This window comes from Leucopleurus acutus (genome assembly GCF_964270905.1).
Source record: "Leucopleurus acutus genome assembly, chromosome: 3".
In the NCBI taxonomy this organism is placed as follows: Eukaryota; Metazoa; Chordata; class Mammalia; order Artiodactyla; family Delphinidae; genus Leucopleurus; species Leucopleurus acutus.
The window spans coordinates 125,559,906-125,586,140 of record NC_139145.1 but is presented as its reverse complement, the minus strand read 5'-3'; the positions used below and the strand labels follow the sequence as shown (position 1 = coordinate 125,586,140).

At 35.6% G+C, this 26,235-nt stretch overlaps 1 protein-coding gene across 1 annotated transcript in view; it reads left to right on the top strand.

Moving 5' to 3' along the window:
• RNF180 (ring finger protein 180) overlaps positions 1 to 26,235 on the top strand; it is a gene marked incomplete at its 3' end in the record, with an annotated part of 283,378 nt that overhangs the window by 48,971 nt on the left and 208,172 nt on the right. Inside the window, exons 3-5 of the mRNA XM_082837376.1 lie at positions 12,190 to 12,285; positions 13,908 to 14,864; positions 17,703 to 17,738. Coding sequence (XP_082693502.1) covers positions 12,190 to 12,285; positions 13,908 to 14,864; positions 17,703 to 17,738 — 1,089 coding nt within the window. The remainder of the gene's footprint in view (positions 1 to 12,189; positions 12,286 to 13,907; positions 14,865 to 17,702; positions 17,739 to 26,235) is intronic.

Here is a 26,235-nt window from a genome sequence, read left to right as displayed (position 1 = left end):
GGAATGCCAGAGATTTCTGTGCATTAATTTTGTATCCTGCTACTTTACCAAATTCATTGATTAGCCCTAGTAGTTTTCTGGTAGCATCTTTAGGATTCTCTATGTCTAGTATCATGTCATCTGAAAACAGTGGCAGCTTTACTTCTTTTCCAATTTTGATTCCTTTTATTTCCTTTTCTTCTCTGATTGCTGTAGCTAAAACTTCCAAAACTATGTTGAATAAGAGTGGTGAGAGTGGGCAACCTTGTCTTGTTCCTGATCTTAGTGGAAATGCTTTCAGTTTTTCACCATTGAGGATGATGTTGGCTGTGGGTTTGTCATATATGGCCTTTATTATGTTGAGGATAGTTCCCTCTATGCCTACTTTCTGCAGGGTTTTTATCATAAATGGGTGTTGAATTTTGTCAAAAGCTTTCTCTGCATCTATTGAGATGATCATATGGTTTTTCTCCTTCAGTTTGTTAATATGGTTTATCACATTGATTGATTTGCGTATATTGAAGAATCCTTGCATTCCTGGAATAAACCCCACTTGATCATGGTGTATGATCCTTTTAAAGTGTTGTTGGATTCTGTTTGCTAGTATTTTGTTGATGATTTTTGCATCAATGTTCATCAGTGATATTGGCCTGTAGTTTTCTGTCTTTGTGACATCCTTGTCTGGTTTTGGTATCAAGGTGATGGTGGCCTCGTAGAATGAGTTTGGGAGTGTTCCCCCCTCTGCTATATTTTGGAAGAGTTTGAGAAGGATAGGTGTTAGCTCTTCTCTAAATGTTTGATAGAATTTGCCTGTGAAGCCATCTGGTCCTGGGCTTTTGTTTGTTGGAAGATTTTAAATCACAGTTTCAATTTCAGTGCTTGTGATTGGTCTGTTCATATTTTCTATTTCTTCCTGATTCAGTCTTGGCAGGTTGTGCATTTCTAAGAATTTGTCCATTTCTTCCAGGTTGTCCATTTTATTGGCATAAGTTGCTTGTAGTAATCTCTCATGATCTTTTGTATTTCTGCAGTGTCAGTTGTTACTTCTCCTTTTTCATTTCTAATTCTATTGGTTTGAGTCTTCTCCCTTTTTTTCTTGATGAGTCTAGCTAATGGTTTATCAATTTTGTTTATCTTCTCAAAGAACTAGCTTTTAGTTTTATTGATATTTGCTATCATTTCTTTCAATTCTTTTTCATTTATTTCTGATCTGATTTTTATGATTTCTTTCCTTATGCTAATTTTGGGGTTTTTCTGTTCTTCTTTCTCTAATTGCTTTAGGTTCAAGGTTAGGTTATTTATTCGAGATGTTTCCTGTTTCTTAAGGTAGGATTGTACTGCTATAAACTTCCCTCTTAGAACTGCTTTTGCTGCATCCCATAGGTTTTGGGTCATCGTGTCTCCATTGTCATTTGTTTCTAGGTATTTTTTGATTTCCTCTTTGATTTCTTCAGTGATCACTTCGTTATTAAGTAGTGTATTGTTTAGCCTCCATGTGTTTGTATTTTTTATAGATCTTTTCCTGTAATTGATATCTAGTCTCATAGCATTGTGGTCAGAAAAGATACTTGATATGATTTCAGTTTTCTTAAATTGACCAAGGCTTGATTTGTGACCCAAGATATGATCTATCCTGGAGAATGTTCCATGAGCACTTGAGAAGAATGTGTATTCTGTTGTTTTTGGAAGGAATGTCCTATAAATATCAATTAAGTCCATCTTGTTTAATGTATCATTTAAAGCTTGTGTTTCCTTATTTTTTTTCATTTTGGATGATCTGTCCATTGGTGAAAGTGGGGTGTTAAAGTCCCCTACTATGAATGTGTTACTGACGATTTCCCATTTTATGGCTGTTAGTATTTGCCTTATGTATTGAGGTGCTTCTGTGTTGGGTGCATAAATATTTACAATTGTTGTATCTTCTTCTTGGATTGATCCCTTGTTCATTATGTAGTGTCCTTCTTTGTCTCTTCTAATAGTCTTTATTTTAAAGTCTATTTTGTCTGATATGAGAATTGCTACTCCAGCTTTCTTTTGGTTTCCATTTGCATGAAATATCTTTTTCCATCCCCTTACTTTCAGTCTGTATGTGTCTCTAAGTCTGACGTGGGTCTCTTGTAGACAGCATATATATGGGTCTTGTTTTTGTATCCATTCAGCCAATCTGTGTCTTTTGGTGGGAGCATTAGTCCATTTACATTTAAGATAATTATCAATATGTATGTTCCTATTCCTATTTTCTTAATTGTTTTGTGTTCGTTATTGTAGGTCTTTTCCTTCTTTTGTGTTTCTTGCCTAGAGAAGTTCCTTTAGCATTTGTTGTAAAGCTAGTTTTGTGGTGCTGAACTCTCTCAGCTTTTGCTTGTCTGTAAAGATTTTAATTTCTCCATCAAATCGGAATGAGATCCTTGCTGGGCAGAGTAATCTTTGTTGCAGGATTTTCTCTTTCATTACTTTAAATATGTCCTGCCAGTCCCTTTTGGCTTGCAGAGTTTCTGCTTAAAGATCAGCTGTTAACCTTATGGGGATTCCCTTGTGTGTTATTTGTTGTTTTTCCCTTGCTGCTTTTAATATGTTTTCTTTGTATTTAATTTTTGACAGTTTGATTAATATGTGTCTTGGCGTATTTCTCCTTGGATTTATCCTGTATGGGACTCTCTGTGCTTCCTGGACTTGATTAACTATTTCCTTTCCCATATTAGGGAAGTTTTCAACTATAATCTCTTCATATATTTTCTCAGTCCCTTTTATTTTCTCTTTTCCTTCTGGAACCCCTATAAGTTGAATGTTGGTGTGTTTAATGTTATCCCAGAGATCTCTGAGACTGTCCTCAGTTCTTTTCATTCTTCTTTCTTTATTTTGCTCTGCAGTAGTTATTTCACTATTTTATCTTCCAGGTCGCTTATCCGTTCTTCTTTCTCAGTTATTCTGCTATTGATCTCATCTGAGTATTTTTAATTTCATTTATTGTGTTGTTCATAGTTGTTTGTTTCATCTTTAGTTCTTCTAGGTCCTTGTTAAATATTTCTTGCATTTTGTCTCTTCTATTTCCAATATTTTGGATCATCTTTACTATCATTATTCTGAATTCTTTTTCAGGTAAACTGCCTATTTCCTCTTCACTTGTTAGGTCTGGTGGGTTTTTATCTTGCTCCTTCATCTGCTGTGTGTTTTTCTGTCTTCTCATTTTGCTTATCTTACTGTGTTTGGGGTCTCCTTTTTGCAGGCTGCAGGTTTGTAGTTCCCATTGTTTTTGGTGTCTGTCCCCAGTGGTTAAGGTTGGTTCAGTGGGTTGTGTAGGCTCCCTGGTGGAGGGGACTAGTGCCTGTGTTCTGGTGGATGAGGCTGGATCTTGTCTTTCTGGTGGACAGGTCCACGTCTGGTGGTGTGTTTTGGGGTGTCTGTGGACTTATTATGATTTTGGGCAGCCTCTCTGCTAATGGGTGGGGTTGTGTTCCTGTCTTGCTAGTTGTTTGGCATAGGGTGTCCAGCACTGTAGCTTGCTGGTCGTTGAGTGAAGCTGGGTGCTGGTGTTGAGATGGAGATCTCTGGGAGATTTTCGCCATGTGATATTATGTGGTGCTGGGAGGTCTCTTGTGGATCAGTGTCCTGAAGTTGGCTCTCCCACCTCAGAGGCACAGCACTGACTCCTGGCTGCAGCACCAAGAGCCTTTCATCCACATGGCTCAGAATAACAGGGAGCAAAAGTAGAAAGAAGGAATTAGTAGAAGTAGCAAGAAAGAAAGAAATGGGGGAGGGATGGAGGGAGGGAGGAAGAAAGGAAGGAGGGAAGCAAGGAAAAAAGAAAGAAAGAAGATAAAGTAAAGTAAGATAAAATATAATAAAGTTATTAAAATAAAAAAGAATTATTAAGAAAAAAATTTAAAAAAAAAAACACGGACGGATAGAACCCTAGGACAAATGGTGGATGCAAAGCTATACAGACAAAATCTCACACAGAAGCATACACATACACACTCAAAAAAGATGAAAAGGGGAAAAAAATCATAAATCTTGCTCTCAAAGTCCACCTCCTCAATTTGGGATGATTCATTGTCTAAAGGAGGGAGGGAGGGAGGGAGGGAAGGAAGGAAGGAAAGAAGATACAGTAAAATAAAATGTTATTAAAATAAAAAATAATTATTAAAAAAATGTACGGATAGAACCCTAGGACAAATGGTGGAAGCAAAGCTATACAGACAAAATCTCACACAGAAGCATACACATACACACTCACAAAAAGAGGAAAAGGAAAAAATCATAAATCTTGCTCTCAAAGTCCACCTCCTCAATTTGGGATGGTTTGCTGTCTATTCATGTATTCCACAGATGCAGGGTACATCAAGTCGATTGTGGAGCTTTAATCTGCTGCTTCTGAGGCTGCTGGGAGAGATTTCCCTTTCTCTTCTTTGTTCCACACCTCCCGGGGTTCAGCTTTAGATTTGGCCCCGCCTCTGCGTTTAGGTCGCCGGAGGGCGTCTGTTCTTTGCTCAGACAGGACAGGGTTAAAGGAGCAGCTGCTTCAGGAACTCTGGCTCACTCAGGCCGGGGCGGGGGGGGGGGGGGGGGGGGAGGTGGGGGGGTGGTGCCGGGGCACGGAGTGCAGGGTGGGCCTGCGGCTGCAGAGGCCAGCATGACGTTGCACCAGCCTGAGGCTCGCCATGCGTTCTCCCGGGGAAGTTGTCCCTGGATCCCGGGACCCTGGCAGTGGGGGGCTGCACAGGCTCCCCGGAAGAGGGGTGTGGATAGTGACCTGTACTCGCACACAGGCTTCTTGGTGGCAGCAGCAGCCTTAGCGTCTCATGTGCGTCTCTGGGGTCCGCGCTTTTAGCCGCAGCTCGCGCCTGTCTCTGGAGCTCCTTTAAGCAGCGCTCTTAATCCCCTCTCCTCGCGCACCAAGAAACAAAGAGGGAAGTAAAAGTCTCTTGCCTCTTCAGCAGGTCCAGACTTTTCCCTGGACTCCCTCCCGGCTAGCCGTGGTGCACTCACCCCTTCAGGCTGTGTTCACGCCGCCAACCACAGTCCTCTCGCTGCGCTCCAACCAAAGCCCAACCCTCAGCTCGCAGCCCTGCCTGCCCTGGTGGGGGAGCAGACAAGCCTCTCGGGCTGGTGAGTGCGGGTCGGCACCGATCCTCTGTGCGGGAATCTCCCCGCTTTGCCCTCCGCACCCCTGTGGCTGCGCTCTCCTTCGCGGCTCCCAAGATTTCCCCCTCCGCCACTCGCAGTCTCCGCCTGCGAAGGGGCTTCTAGCATGTGGAAACCTTTCCTCCTTCACAGTTCCCTCCCACTGGTGCAGGTCCCGTCCCTATCCTTTTGTCTCTGTTTATTCTTTTGCCCTACCCAGGTACGTGGGGAGTTTCTTGCCTTTTGGGAGGTCTGAGGTCTTCTGCCAGCGTTCAGTAGGTGTTCTGTAGGAGTTGTTCCACGTGTAGATGTATTTCTGGTGTGTCTGTGGGGAGGAAGGTGATCTCTGCGTCTTACTCTTCCACCATCTTCCCCCTCTCTGATGTTCTATATTCTTACTGAGTTTCTGTCTACTTATAATACAACTTTTTAAGACAAATGCTGATATTTCCAACTATAATTATGCGTTTGTCCATTTTCTTTTTAAGTTCTGTCAGCTTTTACTTCAAGTATTTTGACATTTGCTATTTGGTGAATACATATTTACAATTGTTATGTATTCCTGATGAATTGACTCCTTTTTATAATTATGAAAAGTTTCTTTTTTATCCCTGACAATATTCCTTGTCCTGAAATCTACTTTGATATTAATATAGCAACTCTAGCTTTCCTTTGATTTATGTTAGCATGATAAAAATTTTTATCCTTTAAATTCCAAACCTATGGATGCCTTTATATTAAAAATGAATTTCTTGTATATGATGTATAGTTTGGTCTTTGTCATCCAGTCTAATATCCTCTGATTTGTAATTGGAGTATTTAGATCATTACATTTAATGTGAGTATAAATATGTTTGAGCTTAAATGTAACATCTTATTTATTCCCTATTTGTCTCATGTTCTGTTTTCTGTTTTTCTTTTACTGCATTTTTGGATTAAGTTATTTTCAGGATTCCTTTTATGTCTGTTGACTTTTTAGGGTACTGTTTTTCCCTTAGTGGTTGATCTTTGGTTTACAACATGCATCCGTAATTTATCAAAGTCTTCCTTTAAATTATATTATGCCATACCACATATAGAGTGAGAATCTTACTCAGTATGCTTTTATTTCTCATTTCTTATTGTTGTCTTCAGATATTTTATTTTTGCATTTAAAACTCCACAGTATATTTTTAACAAACTGCTTTAACAAGTAAGCTGTCCTTTAAAGAAAATTAAAAGGAAAAAAATAAATTTTACATTTACCATTTGAGGATCACTTTACTCAGTTGTGTTGATCCAAGTTTCATTTGATGAAATTTTTCTTGTACCTGAAGAACTTCCTTTGCCATGTCTTATAGTTCAAGTTTACTGATGATAAATTCTTTTATGATTTGCTCCTATGAAAAAGTCTTTATTTCACCTTCATTTATAACATTTTTTTGTACAGTAAAATTACTCTTTGGTATACAGTTCCCTGGATTTTGACAATGAATAGGGTTGATTATACATAACTACAATCAAGATACAGAACAGTTACATTATTCCCTAAATTCTCTCATGCTCACCCTTCATATTCAATCCTTTCCTCCCTCACCCAACCCTGACAATTACTGATCTCTTCTCTATCCTCATAGTTTTATTATGCTGGCTTGCCTTGTTGAAGAGGGACAGCAACTTCAACAAGCCTATAATTTCTCTGCCTTCCCCTGGATCCTAGTTCAGACTCTACCTCCTGGGTCGATAGATGTATATTTAGCTCTGTGATGAAGGGTTCTAGTTTCTCTGATATATACCCACATAATCAAGATCAGAGACAGTGAAACTGGCATGAGTTTCAGTTCATCCTCATCAGTACCATCTTTTCCTTTCTGTCCCCTACTTTACATCCAACTTCCTTTCCTGACTGCCTCAGGCACTGCATTTTTGGATCTTAGGGGTTTGGCCATCTCAGTGCTCCTGTCCCTTTCAGTTATAGTTTTGCATCCAGCATTGTATTCCTGCCACTCTCAGGGATTTGAGGGTTTTGTTGTTGCTGTTCATCAGTGCTCTAAGGGTCACAATGTGTGTTGTCCTTCCGCTAGTAGTTTAAGGCTTTTGTTTTGTTGGGGAGACAAGGAGAAAGGATCTGGATAGAGTTTTATCCATTTCCCTCAGTGGCTGCTATTCCTCTCCCCCAGGCCTGTACCATGTTGGATTTTTGTTTGGATACCAAACACTGTAAATTTCATGTTGTGGAGTGTTATTCTTTGTTTTATTCCTTTAAAGGCTTTTGTATTTTGTTCTGCCTAATACTTGTTTTTAGATAATTTTGATAACTTAGAAGCTTATTTTTAGGTTCTTTAGGGCACGTTTAGAGTAGTCCTTATTCTAAGGCTAATTTAGTCGCACTTTTATGGAATGACCCTTTGGGTCACTACTGAATGCTTCATTATTTAATGGTTCTTTTTCCATCAGGCTGGTTGGAACATAATGTTTCCTGGCCCTGTGTGAGCTCTTGGAATTATTTGGCTTATAGCCTCTCTAATTGTTCTTTCCCCTGTACAGGTGTTCTTAGCACAGTCTCCTGGAGTTTTGCTCTAAGCATGACCATATTGGACTTTGATCAAAGACTCAAGGGGAAACCATATACAAATTTCTGGAACTTTAAAAAAAATCTTTTTCTTGGGTACTGTGTCCTGCAGATTTTAGTTTGCCTTAAGCTCCAAAACATCTGATTCTTGTTTCCTCAAGTCAGAAAATTGACCAGACTCTGTTGGGGTTCCTTCTTCATGTGTACTGTACTCTGTTAATTGCCTCCAGGAAGAAAGTCTGGATAACTGTAGATTCAATTAATTTATTTCTCTCAGAAGTCAGTATTTTACTGCCTGTTGTCCCACTGTTTTGAAAATAGTTGTTTGTTACATTTTGTCCAGTTTCCTATTTGTTTGTGGTAGGAAGTTAGTTCTGAACTCCTATTTCTTCATGGCCCTAAGTGGAATTCCAAAAGTCATTGTTATCTTTTTTCTCCTGTTTGTAAGATACCTAGTTTTTCTTGATGCACTCTTTTGTCATTAAATTTCAGCAATTTTATTAAGAGCCATGGTTTTCTTTGTGTTTACACTGTTTGAGGATCCCTGAGCTTCTTGAATCTATAGGCCTTTGGAAAATTTGGCCATGATTTATTCTATTGTTCTGTCTTTTCTCCATTTACATGTATGTTAGACTATTTGATGTTTCCCAAAAGTCACTGAGATTTTGCTCATTGATTTCCACACTTTTTTTCTTTCTATGCTTGGTTTTTTTCATTATTTTTTATTTTATATGTTCAGGTTTTCTTCTGTTGTATCTAATTTGCAGTTAAGTGAAATTTTTAATTTCAGAAAAGTTTTTCCGCTAGATATATCATTCATTTGGTATTAAGACAATTTATCTTTTTATTATACTCATGTTTTTCTTTTAATACTTGAAAATGTTTGTCACAGCTGGTTTAATGTCTGTTTATGCAATAATATCCACTTTGGGGCGGTATATTTCTATTGATCAATTTTTCTCCTGGTTGTGGGTCATATGTTTGCTGTTTGTGGGGTTTTTTTGTACATATCTAATAATTTTTCTTGTAGGTTGGACATTTAGATTTAACATTATTGAGTGTCTGGACATTATTGTCTTCCTTTAAAGGGTGTTTTAGCAGGCATATAAGTTATTTGTGATTGAAATTCATTCTTTGGAGGCTTATTTTTAAGATTTGCTAGGGTTGCTTTTTAGTACCCTTTACTCTTAGGCTAATTTAGCCCTACTTTTAAGGCAGAACTCTTCTGGAATCTCTCCTAAAGACCCCTTAAGTTCATTGAGATCTTTCTACTCTGGCTGCTTGGAACTTGAACATCTTCCCAGCCTTGCTGTGAGCGCTGTGTGAATAGCTATGTTTACAGCTCACTAGAAGATGTCTTTTCCTTGGTAAATTTTCTTTATCTGGTTCTCTGATATCTCACCCTACATATGTCCATATTGGTATTCAACCAAAAATTTAGAGGAATCACTATACAGATTTTTAGAACTTTTTTTCTATTTATAGGCCTCTCCTTGCCAGTACAGTGTCTTGCAAATTCTAGCTATTTAGCCTCTACAGACTCTGAGCTCCATCTTAAATCATCAAGGCTGCTGTACACTAATTGGGTTCCTCCTCCCCACACCAAGGTTCTAAAAGTTCCCCCAGGCAGAAATCCATGGTTATTTTTAGACTTACCTCATTTATTTTCCTTCTCTGAGGGATCACAGTCCTGTGCTTTCTTTTGTCTAATGTCTTAAAATAATACTTTAATATATTTTGCCTAGTTTTATCAGTTTTAATAGTGAGAGCATGTCTAATACCACTTACTCCAGTATTGCCAGAACTAGAAGTAATCAATGTATTTTATTTTTATTTACATCAATTTTTAAATAAATATTTTATTATATAAGTGTAATTTAATATATTCTCCCATTAAAACACTTATGGAAAAGTTAGTTTCCTTTTAATAACTTTCCTAATCTTAGGCTTCTTTCGTTCTTCAAATCTAGCCAGTGATATCAACTTGGTACACAGCCTGTAAGGTACCTTTTCTATCCATTTATATACATATGTTTCCATAGAAAATTTTAATATTGGTTTTCTTTAGGTTGTATATGCTTTTAGTATCGTAATTCAGAGTATATTTAGTTCTCTTTCACTTGATTTAAAAATAACAGTGTGTGTTAGAGGTGTACCTTATTATTAAAACAAATCTATTTCATATTCTTTATATGTTGATATAGTTAATATATTAAATAATGTAATATTTTTATGTGGTAATATTTTCAGCAAGAATAGAGATTGGTCCTTCGTAGCTCATCTTCTGGACATATTGCAAATGCTTTCCATTTTTTTCCAGGCCTTTCCAGCCACATTTTCAGAAATTTTGCCCTATTTCTCTCTGCCTCAAGTACTCCTCTTACCTGGAGACAGACAGACTTCACATCCACCCCTAATAGTTGCCCAGGGCCCTTTTTTGCTTCTATTTTCCACAGCTTTGGCATGGGCCGTTCTTTGTGTTGTTCTCATCTGTTATATACTTGAATACAGTATGCTCTTGTTTCCCTCATTAATCTCTCAAAGGTTCCTTACAATTTTTGGTCCATTGAAATCTCCCCATCCATATTTTCCCATTCATCTATTGATTCCTTTTTTTCAAAAATATTTTGTAGGTTCTGTGGTTTGATAGGGAGTATAGGCTGGAATATGTACTCACTTCGCTATCTTAAAACCAAGAATTACATTTCTCTCTGCCTGAATTTTCGTTGTATCATTTTATCATAATCTAGAATAAGATTAAACCTTTGTATGTTTGCCTAACACTCTTGTGAATAGACATGTATTAGGGAGCAGTAAGATGTTGGAGCTAGAGAGTATTCCTAGCATCTCCTCTTCTGTTCCTAACTTTACTTCTGTTCAGTAATATCCTCTTCATATTGCCATGCATTTTCCTGGCCCTCATTATTCTTGTATTGACATGGGAAGTTCTATTTGTTAACCAGAATTGGAGTTTAGGCATCATGAATAAAACTGTAAAGTTTGTCTTTGGGCAACTATAAACCCTTCCCAACAGATTTTCTATTTGCCATTGAAATATTTTCAACCCATGTTGCAGATTTTTAAAACATCAGAATTGGAAATTTTTAAACCTTTTAACAAAAGTTTTCTTTCACCATTATAATCTTGAATTTGGTTTAGCACTAATTATTATTTTGGCATATAAGATACTGCTGTATACAATATACAAAATAATGAAATGTGATCTAACCTATAACAGTAGCTCAAGTCCCTTCCACTTTTAATTTATATTTTGATGTTTTGGGCTCCTGACCAAAGTTAGATTAACATGACTTCTTTATAGATCTTTCCAATATGTAAATAAATTACACTGAAACTTTTTGTCTACACTGGGCAACAATTTAGTACCTTAGGATCTACTGATGGAGGAGAAAAATGATGTAAGGTCCAGAGGAACCATCTTGGGATATTAAACAAAAATTCTGGGTGATCCTGGCTCTAAGTCACAATCTAATGTAGATTTTTCAGTGAAAATTTCTTAAAGAGGTTCAGTCCTTTTTCATTCATAGTACTGTGAATACAAACTTCTAAGTCATGCTTAATAATTTCCTAATTGTTTGTTACTTTGTTATAACCTGATTATAGTAACTAGTAGTGCAACCACTTTGGAAATATAAAAGAGAACTATTCTTTGGCAGCTTGCAGAGCTACTTCTGTTTAAAATCTGATCCTGGGAATGGATATATGGACAGGAGCCTACCCTTGTGCTGTTCTTGTCAATCAGCCCTTTCTGTCATTTCACAGAATGAAATTCTGTAGACCCAGAAGGGACCTGAGCAGTTATGTAGCAGTGTTTTACGGGAAAAGAAACAGCCAGAGAGGTAAAGCAGCTGTCCTACCATCACAGAGGTAGTAAAGAACCACATATCTTCACCCTGGCCTGCCCTGAATTTTTTTGACATGTTGAGAAGTCATCGTGTCTCAACTATATATCACATTTATTTCTACTTGAAAAGGCTAAAATTGTCTCTTTTTGAAATTTTTGTTGTACTTACACAGCTGAAATTTAGTCAAAGCCTTTCTAGCTCCCTGTACAATTATTCCTCTTCTCCCATTCTCTTAAACTTTTCTTGGGCATCTTGATAGAGAATACAGCAACTCCTTTATTCTGTCATTAGAATCCAGACAGAATCAGAGATTGAAGGCTGGGGAAAGTTGTCATGAATGGTAGTTTTACTCACACACAGAAGAAATAGGGCACCAGATTTGTCCATTCAGTAACTTTCTGCTCAATTTTAAATTTAATTTGATGAACTCAATGAAATGGAGGAATCTTTTTTTTTTTTTTTGGTCAATTTAAACGTGGCTATTCCCTGAAGAAAACACTTTTCTTTCTTGGTTTGTCTCTTTGGCAATGGGAGTAAGGAGAGGAGGGCAGCATGTATTTCCTTCCTATCTAAAATTGAAAGTATTTTTTTGTGTTTTACTCAAATATGAATTTTGTGTAATAAATTCTGAACTAGTCATGACTAATATCATGCATTTTGATATAACAGGATAGACATGATTCAGCTGATGATAAAAATATTTGTCATGTGTGGCATATGGATGTAGAAGCCCTTCCAGAATGGATACACTGCCTAATACAAAAAGTAAGTTCCATAGTTTCTGAGTAAAATTAGGAATATACTACCTTCAGAAAGTTTTTATCCTCATTTTAGAGCTATTTTTCTTGGATGCATTGTTTCAAGAGACATGAAAGGGTGTGTAACTTGATTACACTTACTGGTTTCTTCATTATTACTGGAGTGCTCTGAGTACTTTTATACCTCAGACTTTGCACTTGGTATTTCCCCTTCCTGGAATTCTCTTCCCACAACTACTCACCTGTTTCTTCATTTCCTTAGGTCTTTATTCTCAGTGAGGCATTGCCTAGTCAGTCTATCAGCTGCCACTCCCCACTATTACCACTCTCAACACTTCCTTTCTCCCTTCTCTACTTTATATACCTATCTATGTTTTACACACACATTATAAGTGATATATAGAACTTGAAATATGCTTAAGTATATATGACATATATAAATTATTATACACATTCATATACACATCCACATATGCATATATATACACACACACACAAAGGGCTTACTGATCTTGTTAGTTACCTAGCTCCTCTACTAGAATAAAACTCCATGAAGTCAGAAGTTTTTATATTTTGTTCATTATGTACTATATCCCCAGCACCTAGAACAGTACCTATTGAGTGAATGAAATATCCTATGTGTCTCATTACACAAATGTAAAATAAACTGGAAAATTAATGACTCTTATTGGCACAATCAGTATCAAAAAAACACACTTTTAAGGATCCTTAATGAAATATTATGAGTAGGAATTCATCTTGTCAGTGTGGCATCATTATTTCTCATAATTCAAAAAAGCTAAGTATTAGAAAAGTATAAGTAATATGATTTTTGGAACAATATAGTTGCCTTTCTCCACTGACTAGCTTACTTTTTTTGTTAAAGAATAACATTAGCTAGATATCCCTTGCATCCATTCTCACATTGTAATGATTTCCTGGGAAAATGCCAGTGCACTGCTTATTAGTGTCCTGAACTTTAGAAAATGTATTAGGACACTGTAGATGTCCTACTATCTCTGTTGAAAAGATAACTTTAAGTTAGTTCATTATTAATTTGTAATCTGAGTATAGAAAATGAAATAACTGATGTATGCAACCAATATCTTTTGGTTGTATGTAAAAAGGCAGGAAGAGCTTTATTCTGTTGGTTGGGTAAAGTTCCCTCCCACAGTGCTTGGTATGCAAGAAGTGTATCAAAACAGACACTTTTCTGTGAGATTTTACTTGCAAATTAAGCTCTGTAGACTGATTTGCTTCCTGGTTCCATAGTGTATTTTTCTTTTCATTAGTTCACACTGTATCCATATTCAGCCTATTGTTTAAGAGACTTTTAGAATTCTTAGGAGTGTCGTTTAGATGGGTGTGATGTGCAATATGTTATCATTCTAGACCTTTGGAGCTTCTTATCTCTATTTATTGGAAGGCTTGTTTCCATCTAGTAGACTGTTTTGTCTACTAATCAGAAAACAGAATGCTGGCCTTTTCTGTGGCATAGAAAACTTTCATGTGGTCGGCTTTAAAAAACAAACAAACAAACAATAAAACCACAAACAAAAAAACAGCTCACATTCTTTTTGGTTACTTTACAAAGAAAGAATTGTTTTTATTTTCCTTTATTACCTGTAGGCCCAGTGGACAGTTGGAAAACTGAATTGCCCTTTCTGTGGGGCCCGTTTAGGGGGCTTTAATTTTGTCAGCACTCCAAAATGTTCCTGTGGCCAGCTTGCAGCTGTACATCTCTCCAAAAGCCGGACCGATTATCAGCCAACACGGTCAGGCCGACTAATGAGACCCTCGCTGAAATACTTGTCACATCCTAGAGTTCAGTCAGGTTGTGACAAGGAAACTCTGCTGAGAGGTGACGCCTCCAAAAACAGAAATCACGGGCTTTTAAACATGGCCCAAAATAATAATGGCCCTGGAAGATTAACGGAAGCACTTTGCCTGGAGGTACGGTCAACGTATTTCAAGATGAAGAACGAAAAACTGCTCTTCAAAGCAGATCCAAAATGTCAGCTTCTTGTTCCGCAGCTTGTGACTGGCAGATGCACTACGAAAGCTTTTCATAGAAAATCACATAGCTTGGATCTGGACATCAGTGAGAAACTGACTTTATTACCCACTTTATATGAAATCCATAGTAAGACTACTGTGTATCCCAGGCTAAATGAAACGCAGCCTATTGACCTTTCGGGCTTGCCTTTAGAATCGAGTAAAAATAACCGTTCCTTTCAGATTTCATCCAGTTTTGATCCTAATATGCTGCTGCAAAGATTTTCAGTGACTCCCCGTGAGACCCAGACACAAAGAGGAGGAGAATTTCAGTGTGGTCTAGAAGCTTCTGCAGTGTACTCTGGCCATGCTAGTTCTAACAACCTGACTTTCCTGATGGACCTGCCCTCAGCTGGCAGGGGCACACTGGAGGCCCCAGACCAGGAAGAGCACCTCTCTCCTCTGGACTTCCTGCACTCAGGCAGTTTTTCATTGGGTGCCATTAATCAGAGGCTCAGTAAGAGAGAAAAGAGCAAGCTGAAGACTCTGAGACGGAAACAACGAAGGCATGAAAGATGGCTGCAAAAGCAGGTAATTTTTAAAAGAGTTTACTAAAAATTCTGTTTTATAAATGTCAGCCTTTGGGGAGAGGAGCTAACTTTGAATTACCTATATTATAAAAACTTGATTTGAGTGATTTTTGAAATGACATTTCTCCCAAGTGAACTTAATGATCATGTAGCTCTATTATAACTGACATGTATAACCATGTCTCTGTGCTTACACATGTTCAGAAAATGCCCTTTTGTGAAGTTTTTCCCAATTTTGCTAATATTTTATAGGAACATTCATCTCATGATATTGAGACTAGGTTGTCATACACATTTTAAATATATTCATGTTAGGGTTGTTTTGCAGTGCTGTTTTTTCAGGTTAAATTGAAACAAAAATGTTTCCCTAAGTAAATCCAATGTAGTGACAAATTCATTCACTTTCATTACATTTAGTTTAAATGGATATTTTCAAGGAGCCCTGTTTAATTATGTGCCCACATTAGCCAGATATGGTTAACTGTGCTAAATTGTGAAAATTATCTAAAGGATAATTGACCCTTACTGTAATTTTATAGGAGAGGGTGTTTCTCTGTGGTTTGAACTCCTATACCTATAATGATACGTTCAGGGGTGGGGTGTGTGAAGGAAACCAATATTAGGCACTGAGGAAACCAATTAAAACCAGTGGATGAGGTGCTTATGAAAATTTAGAAGTTTGAGGACCAGCTTATTTCTGTGTAAACTATTTTTGCAAATTGCCTTCATTATTTGGTCATAATAGATAGCAGTTCTTATTAATTAGTATATTGAATATTAACAGTGTCCTCAGGGCTAAAATACAGAAAGCTACAACTTTACATAGTAGTTCATTCTTAGTTAAGCAAACTCATTATTGTTTATGATTCTAGTCATGGACTGAATAAAATAAAATTACTGCATTAAGTGCCTCAATCATGTTAGGTATTTTTCATCTTTTGGTTAGATAGTATAAGTAATTGTTTTTGTATTTTTGGTTTCTGAGAAAAGCATTTCAATTTGGTTTCTTTGCAAGTGATGGTGTAATGTGACATCAAAGCATATACTGTAGGATGTAAAAAAGAATATGTTTTAGCACCATTATAATATACTTTATAGTTTAACTTATCAAAACTGTAAAATTCAAAAATTTTATTGAAAATTTGACTTAAATCTAGATAAATTGGAGATGATCATATGTTAAGTGAACAGAACAAATACCTTAAAAACAATGTGGAGGGTTCTAAAATAATTCTCTTAACAAATAGAGAGTTCAAAGAAGTATGAAAATTATACTTGTTCTGTGCTGTAAATATGCAAATAACATTTTTACAATTTTCAAAATGTGTATAATTCTTAAGCTAGGTACTTCTGGAAACCTGTTATATTTTTAATCATTTTCTAGCATAGGAACACTCTTTTTCACACAGTTGAAAGCAAAGTAAGACCAAAATTAATGGTCCTCTTTTTTTTTTTTGATAAGGTTGCTTTTATTCATTCACACACATGTGATTTAACCAATCTGTTTAGCTAACTGATCGAAGTGAATGAGTCTTAGTCAGACCTGTGACAAGTCAGTACAGGAATGATATGGTGGGATCCTAATAGGTTTGGTTGATTGCACAGAAGCTACAGGCAAACAAATGCCCAATGTGTCCTTAGCAAAGAAAATCTAAAAACAGGTAGCAGCATAGAAATGACATGAATTCACAGTGTGAGTACACACTGTGGTTTGAGTCAGAAGGAAGAAGAATTTTTAATAGTTTTACTAATTCAAGGAAAAGGATAAGTCCTAGGAAGAGTTGATATTCGAGAAAAATTAATGGCTTATCTATTCAGCTTGTTTAATGTTTAATAAAGATTAGTTGATTCTAAAACAGATATCAGATATCTGTTTTGTATATCATGCCTTTGGGTAATGACTTCCAAACAGATCCTGCCCCTTTTTTAATGAGAAAGATATGCATACAAGATATAAAGAAAAAGTTACCTATTATTAATGGTAATCTTTTTAAAGTTTAAAATAATTGGTTGGGATATCTAGATTTCTGACTTTCATTTGATATTTAAAATTTTTTTGTGTGTAAACTAGACATCTTTCTGTGGCAGATACCATGATAGAAAATGTTAATGATGCTACAAAAAGTTACTTAAATTTTTGAAGTTTAGGGATGTAAATGAGATTATTGTTAAAGCAGAAACTACAGCCAGTTTTCAGTGTTTTTGTTCAGCAAATGTTAATTGAGCATCTACTTTGGGGAAAGAGTGCTGAGCAAACCCTTTTTTTATTCAACACAGTCTTTTCGGTTTTGGTTTTCTTTTTTAATTATCATGCAATAAAGTTCATTTATTCTTGGCATACAGCATTATAATTTAAACATATGTATAGATTCATATAACAACCACCACAGTGGGGGTCCAGAACAGTTCCATCAGCCCCACCCCAAATTTCCCTTGTGCCTTTATAATTGTGCCATGATTATATCTTTATAATCACACCCTTGTCCCATGCCTAATTCCTGAAGACCACTGATCTGTTCTCCATTACTTTAGTTTGTCTTTTTGATAATTTTATAAAATAATGTAATGTTATAAAATTAGAACACATAGTATGTAATGTTTTGAGACTGGCTTCTTTTACTCAGCATAATTACCTGTGAGATTCATCCAAGTTGTTGCATATATCTCTAGTTTGTTATTCTTATTCCTTAATAGTATTCCATTGTATGAATGAACCACAGTTTATTCATTTACTTGTTGAGCAGAGGTAGGTTATTCCAGGTTTTGGCAGTTATGAATAGAGCTGTTATAAACATTCATGTACAGGTTTTTGTGTGAACCTAAGCTTTCATTTCTCTAGGGTAAATGTCCAGGAGTGGGATTGCTGGATCATATGGTAAGTAACTGTCAAATTGTTTTTCTGAATGGCTATACTATTTTGTATTCCAAGCAGCAATGTATGAGAGTTCCTTTTGCAGTGTATCCTCACAAACACCTAGTACTCTTAAAATATTGACATTAATAGATACATAATGGTATCACATTTTGGTTTTAGTTTGCATTTCCCTAATGACATTTCCCTAATGATGTTCACCATTTTTCAAGTGCTTATTTTGCCATTTATATATATTGTTTAGTGAAGTATCTTTTCAAATCTTTTAGTCATTTTCTTAATTGGGTTGTGTTCTTTGTGTTGAATTTTGAAAGTTCTTTATATACTTTGGATGTATGTCCTTCATTGAGTATGTGATTTGTAAAGATTATCTCCCAGTCTGTAGCTTGTACTTTTATTCTCTCAGAAAGAATTTGTTTTTTCCTATAGAAGAAACATTTAATTTTGATGAAGTCCAGTTTCTCAAATTTATTTTTAATGGATCGTGTTTTTGGTGTCCTAAGAACTCTTTGCCTAACCCTAGGTTATGAAGATTTTCTCCTATGGTTTCTTATAAAAGTTATATAGTTTTAAATTTTATATTGAGAATTATGACTCATTTTGAGTTTTTTTTTAATAAGGTGTGTGATTTAGGCTGAGGTCCCTTGTTTTGCGTAGAGATGCTTGATTGTTCCAGAACTATTTGTTGAAAACACTGTCCTTTCTCCGTTGAAATGCTTTTTCAGCTTTGTCAGAAATCAACTGGCTCTATATGTGTGGTCTTTTTCTGGACTCTGTATTCTGTTCAGTTTATTTCTCTGTCTCTCCCTTTGCCAATAGACCTCTTTCTTGTTTATTGTAGCTTTAAACTAAGTCATTAAAATAGGGTACTGAGATTCCACCAACTTTATTTTTCATTTTCAAAATTGTTTTATTCTAGTTCCTTTGCCTTTCCATATAAAATTTAGAATCAACATTTTTATCTTTACAAAAAATAGATCAACTTGGGGAGAACCAAAATCTTTACTGTGTTTATTTTTCCAGTCCATGAACATGATATGTCTCTCCTTTTATTTAGGTCTTTGATTTCTTTCATCAGTATTTTGCAGTTTTCAGCATTCAGAATGTGTGCATATACTGTTAGATTTATACCTAAGTATTTACTTTTTCTGTTATTGTTAGTTTAAAAAATTGTTTTGATTTATAATTGTATTTCGCTAGTTTACAGAAGCATAATTGATTTTGTTTTGACTTTATATCTTGTGCTGTTGATAGTACAGATCTTTGACATCTCTTGTCAGATTTATCCCTAAGTATTTATATTTTTATACTGTTGGTAAATAGTATTATTTTATTAAATCTTAATTTCCATTTGTTCATGAATAATATATAGAAATACAATTGATTTTTGGTGTTGATCTTATATCTTACAGCCTTTCTAATTTTACCTATCAGGAATAGCAGGGGTTTTGTAGATTTCACTGGGTTTTCTACTTAGATGATCATGTCTGCAAATAAAAACAGTCTTACTTCTTCCTTTCCAATTTGATTATTTTTTGTGTGTGTTATTGAGTGAGCTAGATTATCTAGTAGAGTGTTGAGTAGAAGTGATGAGAGCAGGTATCCTTGTCTTTTTCCTGATGTTAGGAGGAAAGCACTCAGTCTTTCACCATTAAGTATTATGTTAGGTATGGGTTTTAGGTAGATGCCCTTTATAAGGCTGAGGAAGTTTTTTCTATTCCTAGTTTGTGGAAATTTTTATCATGAGTGGATGTTGAATTTTGTTAAATACTTTTTCTGTATCAACTGATATGATTATGTGTTTTTAATGTGAATATTAAGTGATTAGCAGATATTGAGCCAGTGTTTCATTCCCACAGTAAATACTTTGTTATGTTGTATTTTTATTTCTGTATATTGCTGGATACTACTTGCCAGTATTTTTTGAGCGTTTTTTTAGTTTCTTTGTTTTTTTGCCTCTGTACATGAAGGATATTATCCTGATGCTTACTCTATTTTTGTACAGTGTTTTTCTGATTTGATAGCATGGTAGTGCTGGCCTTATAAAATGAATTAAGAATTGTTCTTTCCTGTTGTGTTTTATGGAAAATATTGTGAAGAATTAATATTACTTTTTCTTAAATATTTGGTAATGAAACTACCTGGGCCTGGAGGTTTTGGGGGTGGGGGTGGGTGAAAGAGGTGAATTTAACTATGAATTCAGTTTCTTTAATGTTTATAGGACAATTCAGGTTGTCTATTTCATATTGGATAATTTTGGTAGTTGTTTTCAATGAATTATCTAAGTTGTTGAAAATATGTGTGTAGAATGTTCATAGTATTCCCTTATTATCCCTTTAATGTCTGTTGGGTCTGTAATGATATCCCCTTTTCAATCCTGATAATAGCAATTTGTGTCTCATCTCTTCTTCTCTCCCCCGCTCCCCTCCCCTCTTGCTTTTAGTTTTGCTAGAGGTTTATCAATTTTACTGATCTTTTCAAAGAACCAGCTTTTGATTTCAATTATTTTTTTCTATTTTTGTTTTCAAAGTCATTGATTTCTGGTCTTACTTTTATTACTGACTTCCTTCTGCTTGCTTTGACTTTATTTTCCTTTCTCTTATAAAATATTTTTAATGGGAGAAACTTAAGTTTTCGATTGGAAATCCTTCTTTATCTCATCTAAGCATTTATTGCTATAAATTTCCCTTTAGTTACTGCATGAGCTACAACCCATGACTTTAATGTTGTGTTTTTAATTCAGTTCAAACTGTTTTCTAATTTCCTTTGAGACTTTTGTTGGCCCACGTAGTTTGTCTAAGTGGCTAGTATAATCATGCAAAGACTGAAATATTAGCATTCTGAGGAAATTTTAAAACTTCATCCTGTGGAAGAATATTTCTTCCTCTGGATTGAGAGAATGTAAAGCTGCCACTAGTATAGCTGTATAATATTTTAAAATAATTCTATTTAAACATTTTGTTTGTCCTGCTGTGTTGACATTTCTTAACCTTGAGCTTATTTAATACGAATAAAAGAAAATGTCTCTTTAAAACCCACAGGAAACTATTGTGAAAAGAGTTTACCTTACATTTCTGTGGCATGTTGTGCATGAAAATATAAAATAATTGACCAAGTATCATGGTTTTTAATAAATCAATGAACCATCTACAATGATTATATTGCATTGTTCTGAGTTAACTAAATGAGTTAAGACTACTTGTATTATTATGAGGGTGTGATTTAGGCACTGAGGAGAATAGAGGTCAATAAATTATATTAAAGACCTACTCATGTGTGTTTACCTAGAGAAGATATGCATTTTCCACAAAGGCATAAGTTTCATTTTCCTGGATTTGCACATAGGGATAATTTTTCACAGATTTTGAAGGAGTCCACTTAATCTTTTATCACTTGATTCATCATGTTGAAATCATACACAAATCATATTCTAAATATATTTTTGGTTATCTTTTTAAAATAAAATTTTTGTGCTTCTGAATCATAATAGTAATTCATGTATTGAACAGTTATTCCCCATTTGTTCTGTTTCTAAAGAAGAAAATTAATGGTTTATTGAAATAAAAAGCTTCAGTAATGAAAATAACTAAAATTTTAATTAGATAACACATTTTACTGGAATTTTCCATTGTGTGTGTATATATATACACACACACAAGCACCCATCACACACAATTCTTTATCTGTTCACCTCTTGATGGACACTTAGGTTGCTTTCATATCTTGGCTGTAGTATATATGCTGCTGTGAAGATTGGGGTGTGTGTATCTTTTTGAATTAGTGGTTTTGTTTTCTTCAGATATGTACCCAAGAATGGAATTGCTGGTTCATATGGTAGTTTTATTTTTAGTTTTTTGAGAAACCTCCATACTGTTTTCCATGGTGCCTGCACCAATTTTCATTCCCAGCAGCAGTGCACTGAGGGTTCCCTTTTTTTTTTTTTTTTTGCGGTACGCGGGCCTCTCACTGTTGTGGCCTCTCCCGTTGCGGAGCACAGGCTCTGGACGCGCAGGCTCAGCGGCCATGGCTCATGGGCCCAGCTGCTCCGCAGCATGTGGGATCTTCCCAGACCAGGGTATGAACCTGCGTCCCCTGCATCAGCAGGCGGACTCTCAACCACTGCGCCACCAGGGAAACCCTGAGGGTTCCCTTTAATCCACATCCTTGCTAACATGTGTTATTTATGGTCTTTTTGATGATAGCCATTCTGACAGGTGTGAGGTGATACCTCATTGTGGTTTTGATTTGTCTGATGATTAGCAATGTTGAGCATCTTTTCATGTGCCTGTTGGCCATCTGTATATCTTCTTTGGAAAGATGTCTATTCGGGTCTTCTGCCCACTTTTTGATTGGGTAGTTTTGTTTTGTTTTGTTTTGTTGCGATACGCGGGCCTCTTACCATTGTGGCCTCTCCTGTTGCGGAGCACAGGCTCCAGATGCACAGGCTCAGCGGCCATGGCTTACTGGCCCAGCTGCTCCATGGCATGTGGGATCTTCCCGGACCAGGGCACGAACCTGTGTCCCCTGCATCGGCAGGCGGACTCTCAACCACTGCGCCACCAGGGAAGCCCCAGTAGTTTGGTTTTTTGATATTGAGTTACATAAGCTGTTTATATATTTTGGATATTAACCCCTTATTGGTCAAATCATTTGCAAATTTTTTTTTCCTATTCAGTAGATTGTCTTTTTTTTTTTTTTTTGATGGTTTCTTTTGCTATGAAAAAGCTTTTAAGTTTAATTAGGTCCTGTTTATTTTTGCTTTTATTTCTTTTGCCTTAGGAGACTGATCTCTCAGAATGTTACAATTTGTGTCAAAGAGTATTCTGCCTATGTTCTTTTCTAGGAGTTTTGTAGTTTAAAGTCATACATTTAGGTCTTTAATCCATTTTGAGTTTAATTTTGTATATGGTGTGAGAAAGTGTTCTAATTTCATTCTTTTACATGGATCAGTCCAGTTTTCCCAGCACCACTTGTTGAAGAGACTGTCTTTTCTCTATTGTATATTCTTGCATCCTTTGTGGTAGAGTAATTGACCTTAGGTGCATGGGTTTATTTCTGGGCTCTTTATTCTGTTCTATTGATCTACATGTCTTTTTTTGTGTCAGTACCATTCTGTTTTGTTTACTGTAGCTTTGTAGTATTGTCTGAAATCAGCTTTGCTCTTTTTTTTTAACAAGATTGCTCTGGCAATTTGAGGTCTTTTGAGGTTCCATATAAATTTTAGGATTACTTGTTCTAGTTCTGTGAAAAATGTCATGGGTATTTTGTTAGGGATTGCATTAAATCAGTAGATTGCCTTGGGTAGTGTGGTAATTTTAATAATATTATTTCTTCCAATCCATGTACATGGGGTCTTTCCATTTATTTGTATCATCTTCAGTTTCTTTCTTCAGTGTTGCATGGTTTTCAGATTACAGGTTTTTAACCTCCTTGGTTAACTTTATTTCTAGGAATTTTACTCTTTTTGATGAAAATTTAAATAGAATTGTTTTCTTGCTTTCTCTCTCTGATAGTTCATTATTTTTCGTGTATAGAAAAGAACAGATTTCTATATATTAATCTTGTATTCTACAACTTTACTGAATTCATTTATTAGTTCTTGTAGTTTTTGATGGAGACATTAGGATTTTCTATATATACTACCATGTGATCTGCAAATAATGACAGTTTTACTTCTTTGCTTCTAATTTGGATGCCTTTTCTTTTCTTTTTTTTTTCTTGCCTGATTGCTTTGGCTAGAACGTCCAATACTATGTTAAGAAGGAGCAGTGAGAGTGAGCATCCTTGTCTTGTTCCTGATTTTAGAAGAAAAGCTTTTAGCTTTTTACTGTTGAATATGATGTTAGCTGTGGGTTTGTAATAAACAGCCTTTATTATGTTGAGATATGTGCCCTGTATACCTACTTTGATGAGAGTTTTTATCATGAATGGATGTTGTCAAATGCTTTTTCTGCATTTATTGAGATGATCGTGTGACTTTTATCCTTTACTTGGTTAATGTGGTGTGTCACATTGACTGATTTCTGGGTATTGAACCATCCTTGCACTCCTGGAATAAATCCCACTTGATCATGTTTTTTAATCCTTTTTATGTATCATTGAATTTGGTTTATCAGTATTTTGTTGAAGATTTTACATCTGTATTCATCAGAGATAAAGGCCTCTAATTTTGGTGTGTTTTTTGTAGTTTTTTGTCTTGTTTTGATATCAGGGTAATTATGGCCTTATAGAATGAATTTGGGAGTATTCCCTCTTCTTCAGTTTTTTTGGAATAGTTTGAGAAAGATAGGTATTAGCTCTTACTTACATGTTTGCTGGAATTCCCCTGTAAAGCTATCTGGTTCTAGACTTTTGTTTGCTGGGAGTTTTTTTTTTTAATTACAAATTCAATTCCACTACTAGTGATTGGTCTGTTCTGATTGTCTGTTTCTTCTTGATTCAGTCTTTGAAGGTTGCATGTTTCTAGAAACTTGTACATTTCTTCTAGGTTTTCCAGTTTGTTGGCATATAGCTGTTTGTAGTATTCTCTTATGATTTTTTGTGTCTCTGTCATATTGGATGTTATTTGTCCTTTTTCATGTCTTATTTTGTTTATTTGGGTCCTCTCTTTTATTGTTGTTGATGAGACTGTCTAAAGGCTTATCAACTTTATGTTTTCAAAAAAACAGCTCTTGGTTTCATTGGTTTTTCTTCTTTTTTGCCTCTATTTTATTTATATCCTTGCTAATCTCTGTTATTTCCTTCTTTCTGCTGATTTTATACTTTGTTTATACTTCTTTTTCTAATTACTTTAGATGGTAGGTTAGATTGTTTAATTGAGATTTTTCTCATTTCTTGAAATAGACCTATATCACTATAAGCTTCCCTCTTAGAACTGCTTTTGCTGCATGCCATGGATTTTGGAAGGTTGCGGGGTTTTTTTCATTTGTCTCGAGGTATTTTCTGATTTTCTCTTTGATTTATCATTGAGCCATTTTTTTTTAGTAGCATTTTTTTTAGTCTCCATGTATTTTTGTGTTGTTACCATTTTTCTTCCTGCAGTTAACTTCTGGTTTCATTCTGTGTTGCCAGAAAAAATACTTGGTATAATTTATATACTCTTAAATTTGTTGAGACTTCTTTGTGGCAAAGCATGTGATATATCCTGGAGAATGTTCCATTTGCACTTGAAAAGAATGTGTTTTCTGCTGTGTTTGGTTGAAATGTCCTATAGATATCTATTAAGCCCAACTGGTCTAATGTGTCTTTTAGGACTACTTTTCCCGTATTGATTTTCCTGTATTTCCCATATTGATTTTCTGTCTGAATGATCTCTCCAATTATGTAAGTGGGTGGTTAAAGTCTCCTACTATTACTGTAGTATTGTCAGTTTCTCTCTTTATGTCTGTTAATATTTGCTTTATATATGTAGATGCTCCTGTTTTAGGTATGTATATGTTAGTGAGTTTTATATACAGTTCTTATATTGATTCCTTTATCATTATATAAAGCCCTTCTTTTTTTATACACTTTGTTTTACTGTCTACTTTGTCTCATATGAGTATTGCTACTCCAGCATTCTTGTTGCTATTTACATGAAATATCTTTTTCCAGCCTCTCACTTTAAGACTATATGTGTGTTTAGCTCAGAAGTGAGTCTCTTGTAGTCAGCAGATAGATGGCTTTTGTTATTTTTAACCAGTCAGCCCTCTCTGTGTCTTTTGATTGGAGCATTTAGTCCACTTACATTTACAGTGATTTTTAATATGTAGGTAGTTACTGCCATTTTGTTACTTGTCTTCTGGTAGTTTTTGTAGTTCTTCTCTGTTCTTCTTTTAGTCTCTTCCCTTGTGGTTTAATTATTTTTTAGTGGTATGGTTATGTTCCTTTCTATCTGGTATTTGTATTTTTATTGTAGGTTTTTGATCTGTGGTTATCTTTGGGTTCATATATATTAATTTATATTTATTTTTCAAAACTGGTTGAAATTTAAGGTAAAACACATTCTAGAAGGTCTACATTTTTCACTCCCCTCCCCCACATTTTGGGGTTTTTTTAACGTCTTTATTGGAGTATAATTGCTTTACAATGGTGTGTTGGTTTCTGCTTTATAACAAAGTGAATCAGTTATACATATACATATGTCCCCATATCTCTTCCCTCTTGCATCTCCCACCCTCCCACCCTCCCTATCCCACCCCTCTAGGTGGTCACAAAGCACCGAGCTGATCTCCCTGTGCTATGCGGCTGCTTCCCACTAGCTATCTATTTTACGTTTGGTAGTGTATCTATGTCCATGCCACTCTCTCATTTTGTCCCATCTTACCATTCCCTCTCCCCGTATCCTCAAGTCCATTCTCTAGTAAGTCTGCATCTTTATTGCCGTCTGGCCCCTAGGTTCTTCTGACCAATTTTTTTTTCTTTTCTTTAGATTGCATATATATGTGTTAGCATACGTTATTTGTTTTTCTCTTTCTGACTTATATCACTCTGTATGACAGTCTCTAGGTCCATCCATCTC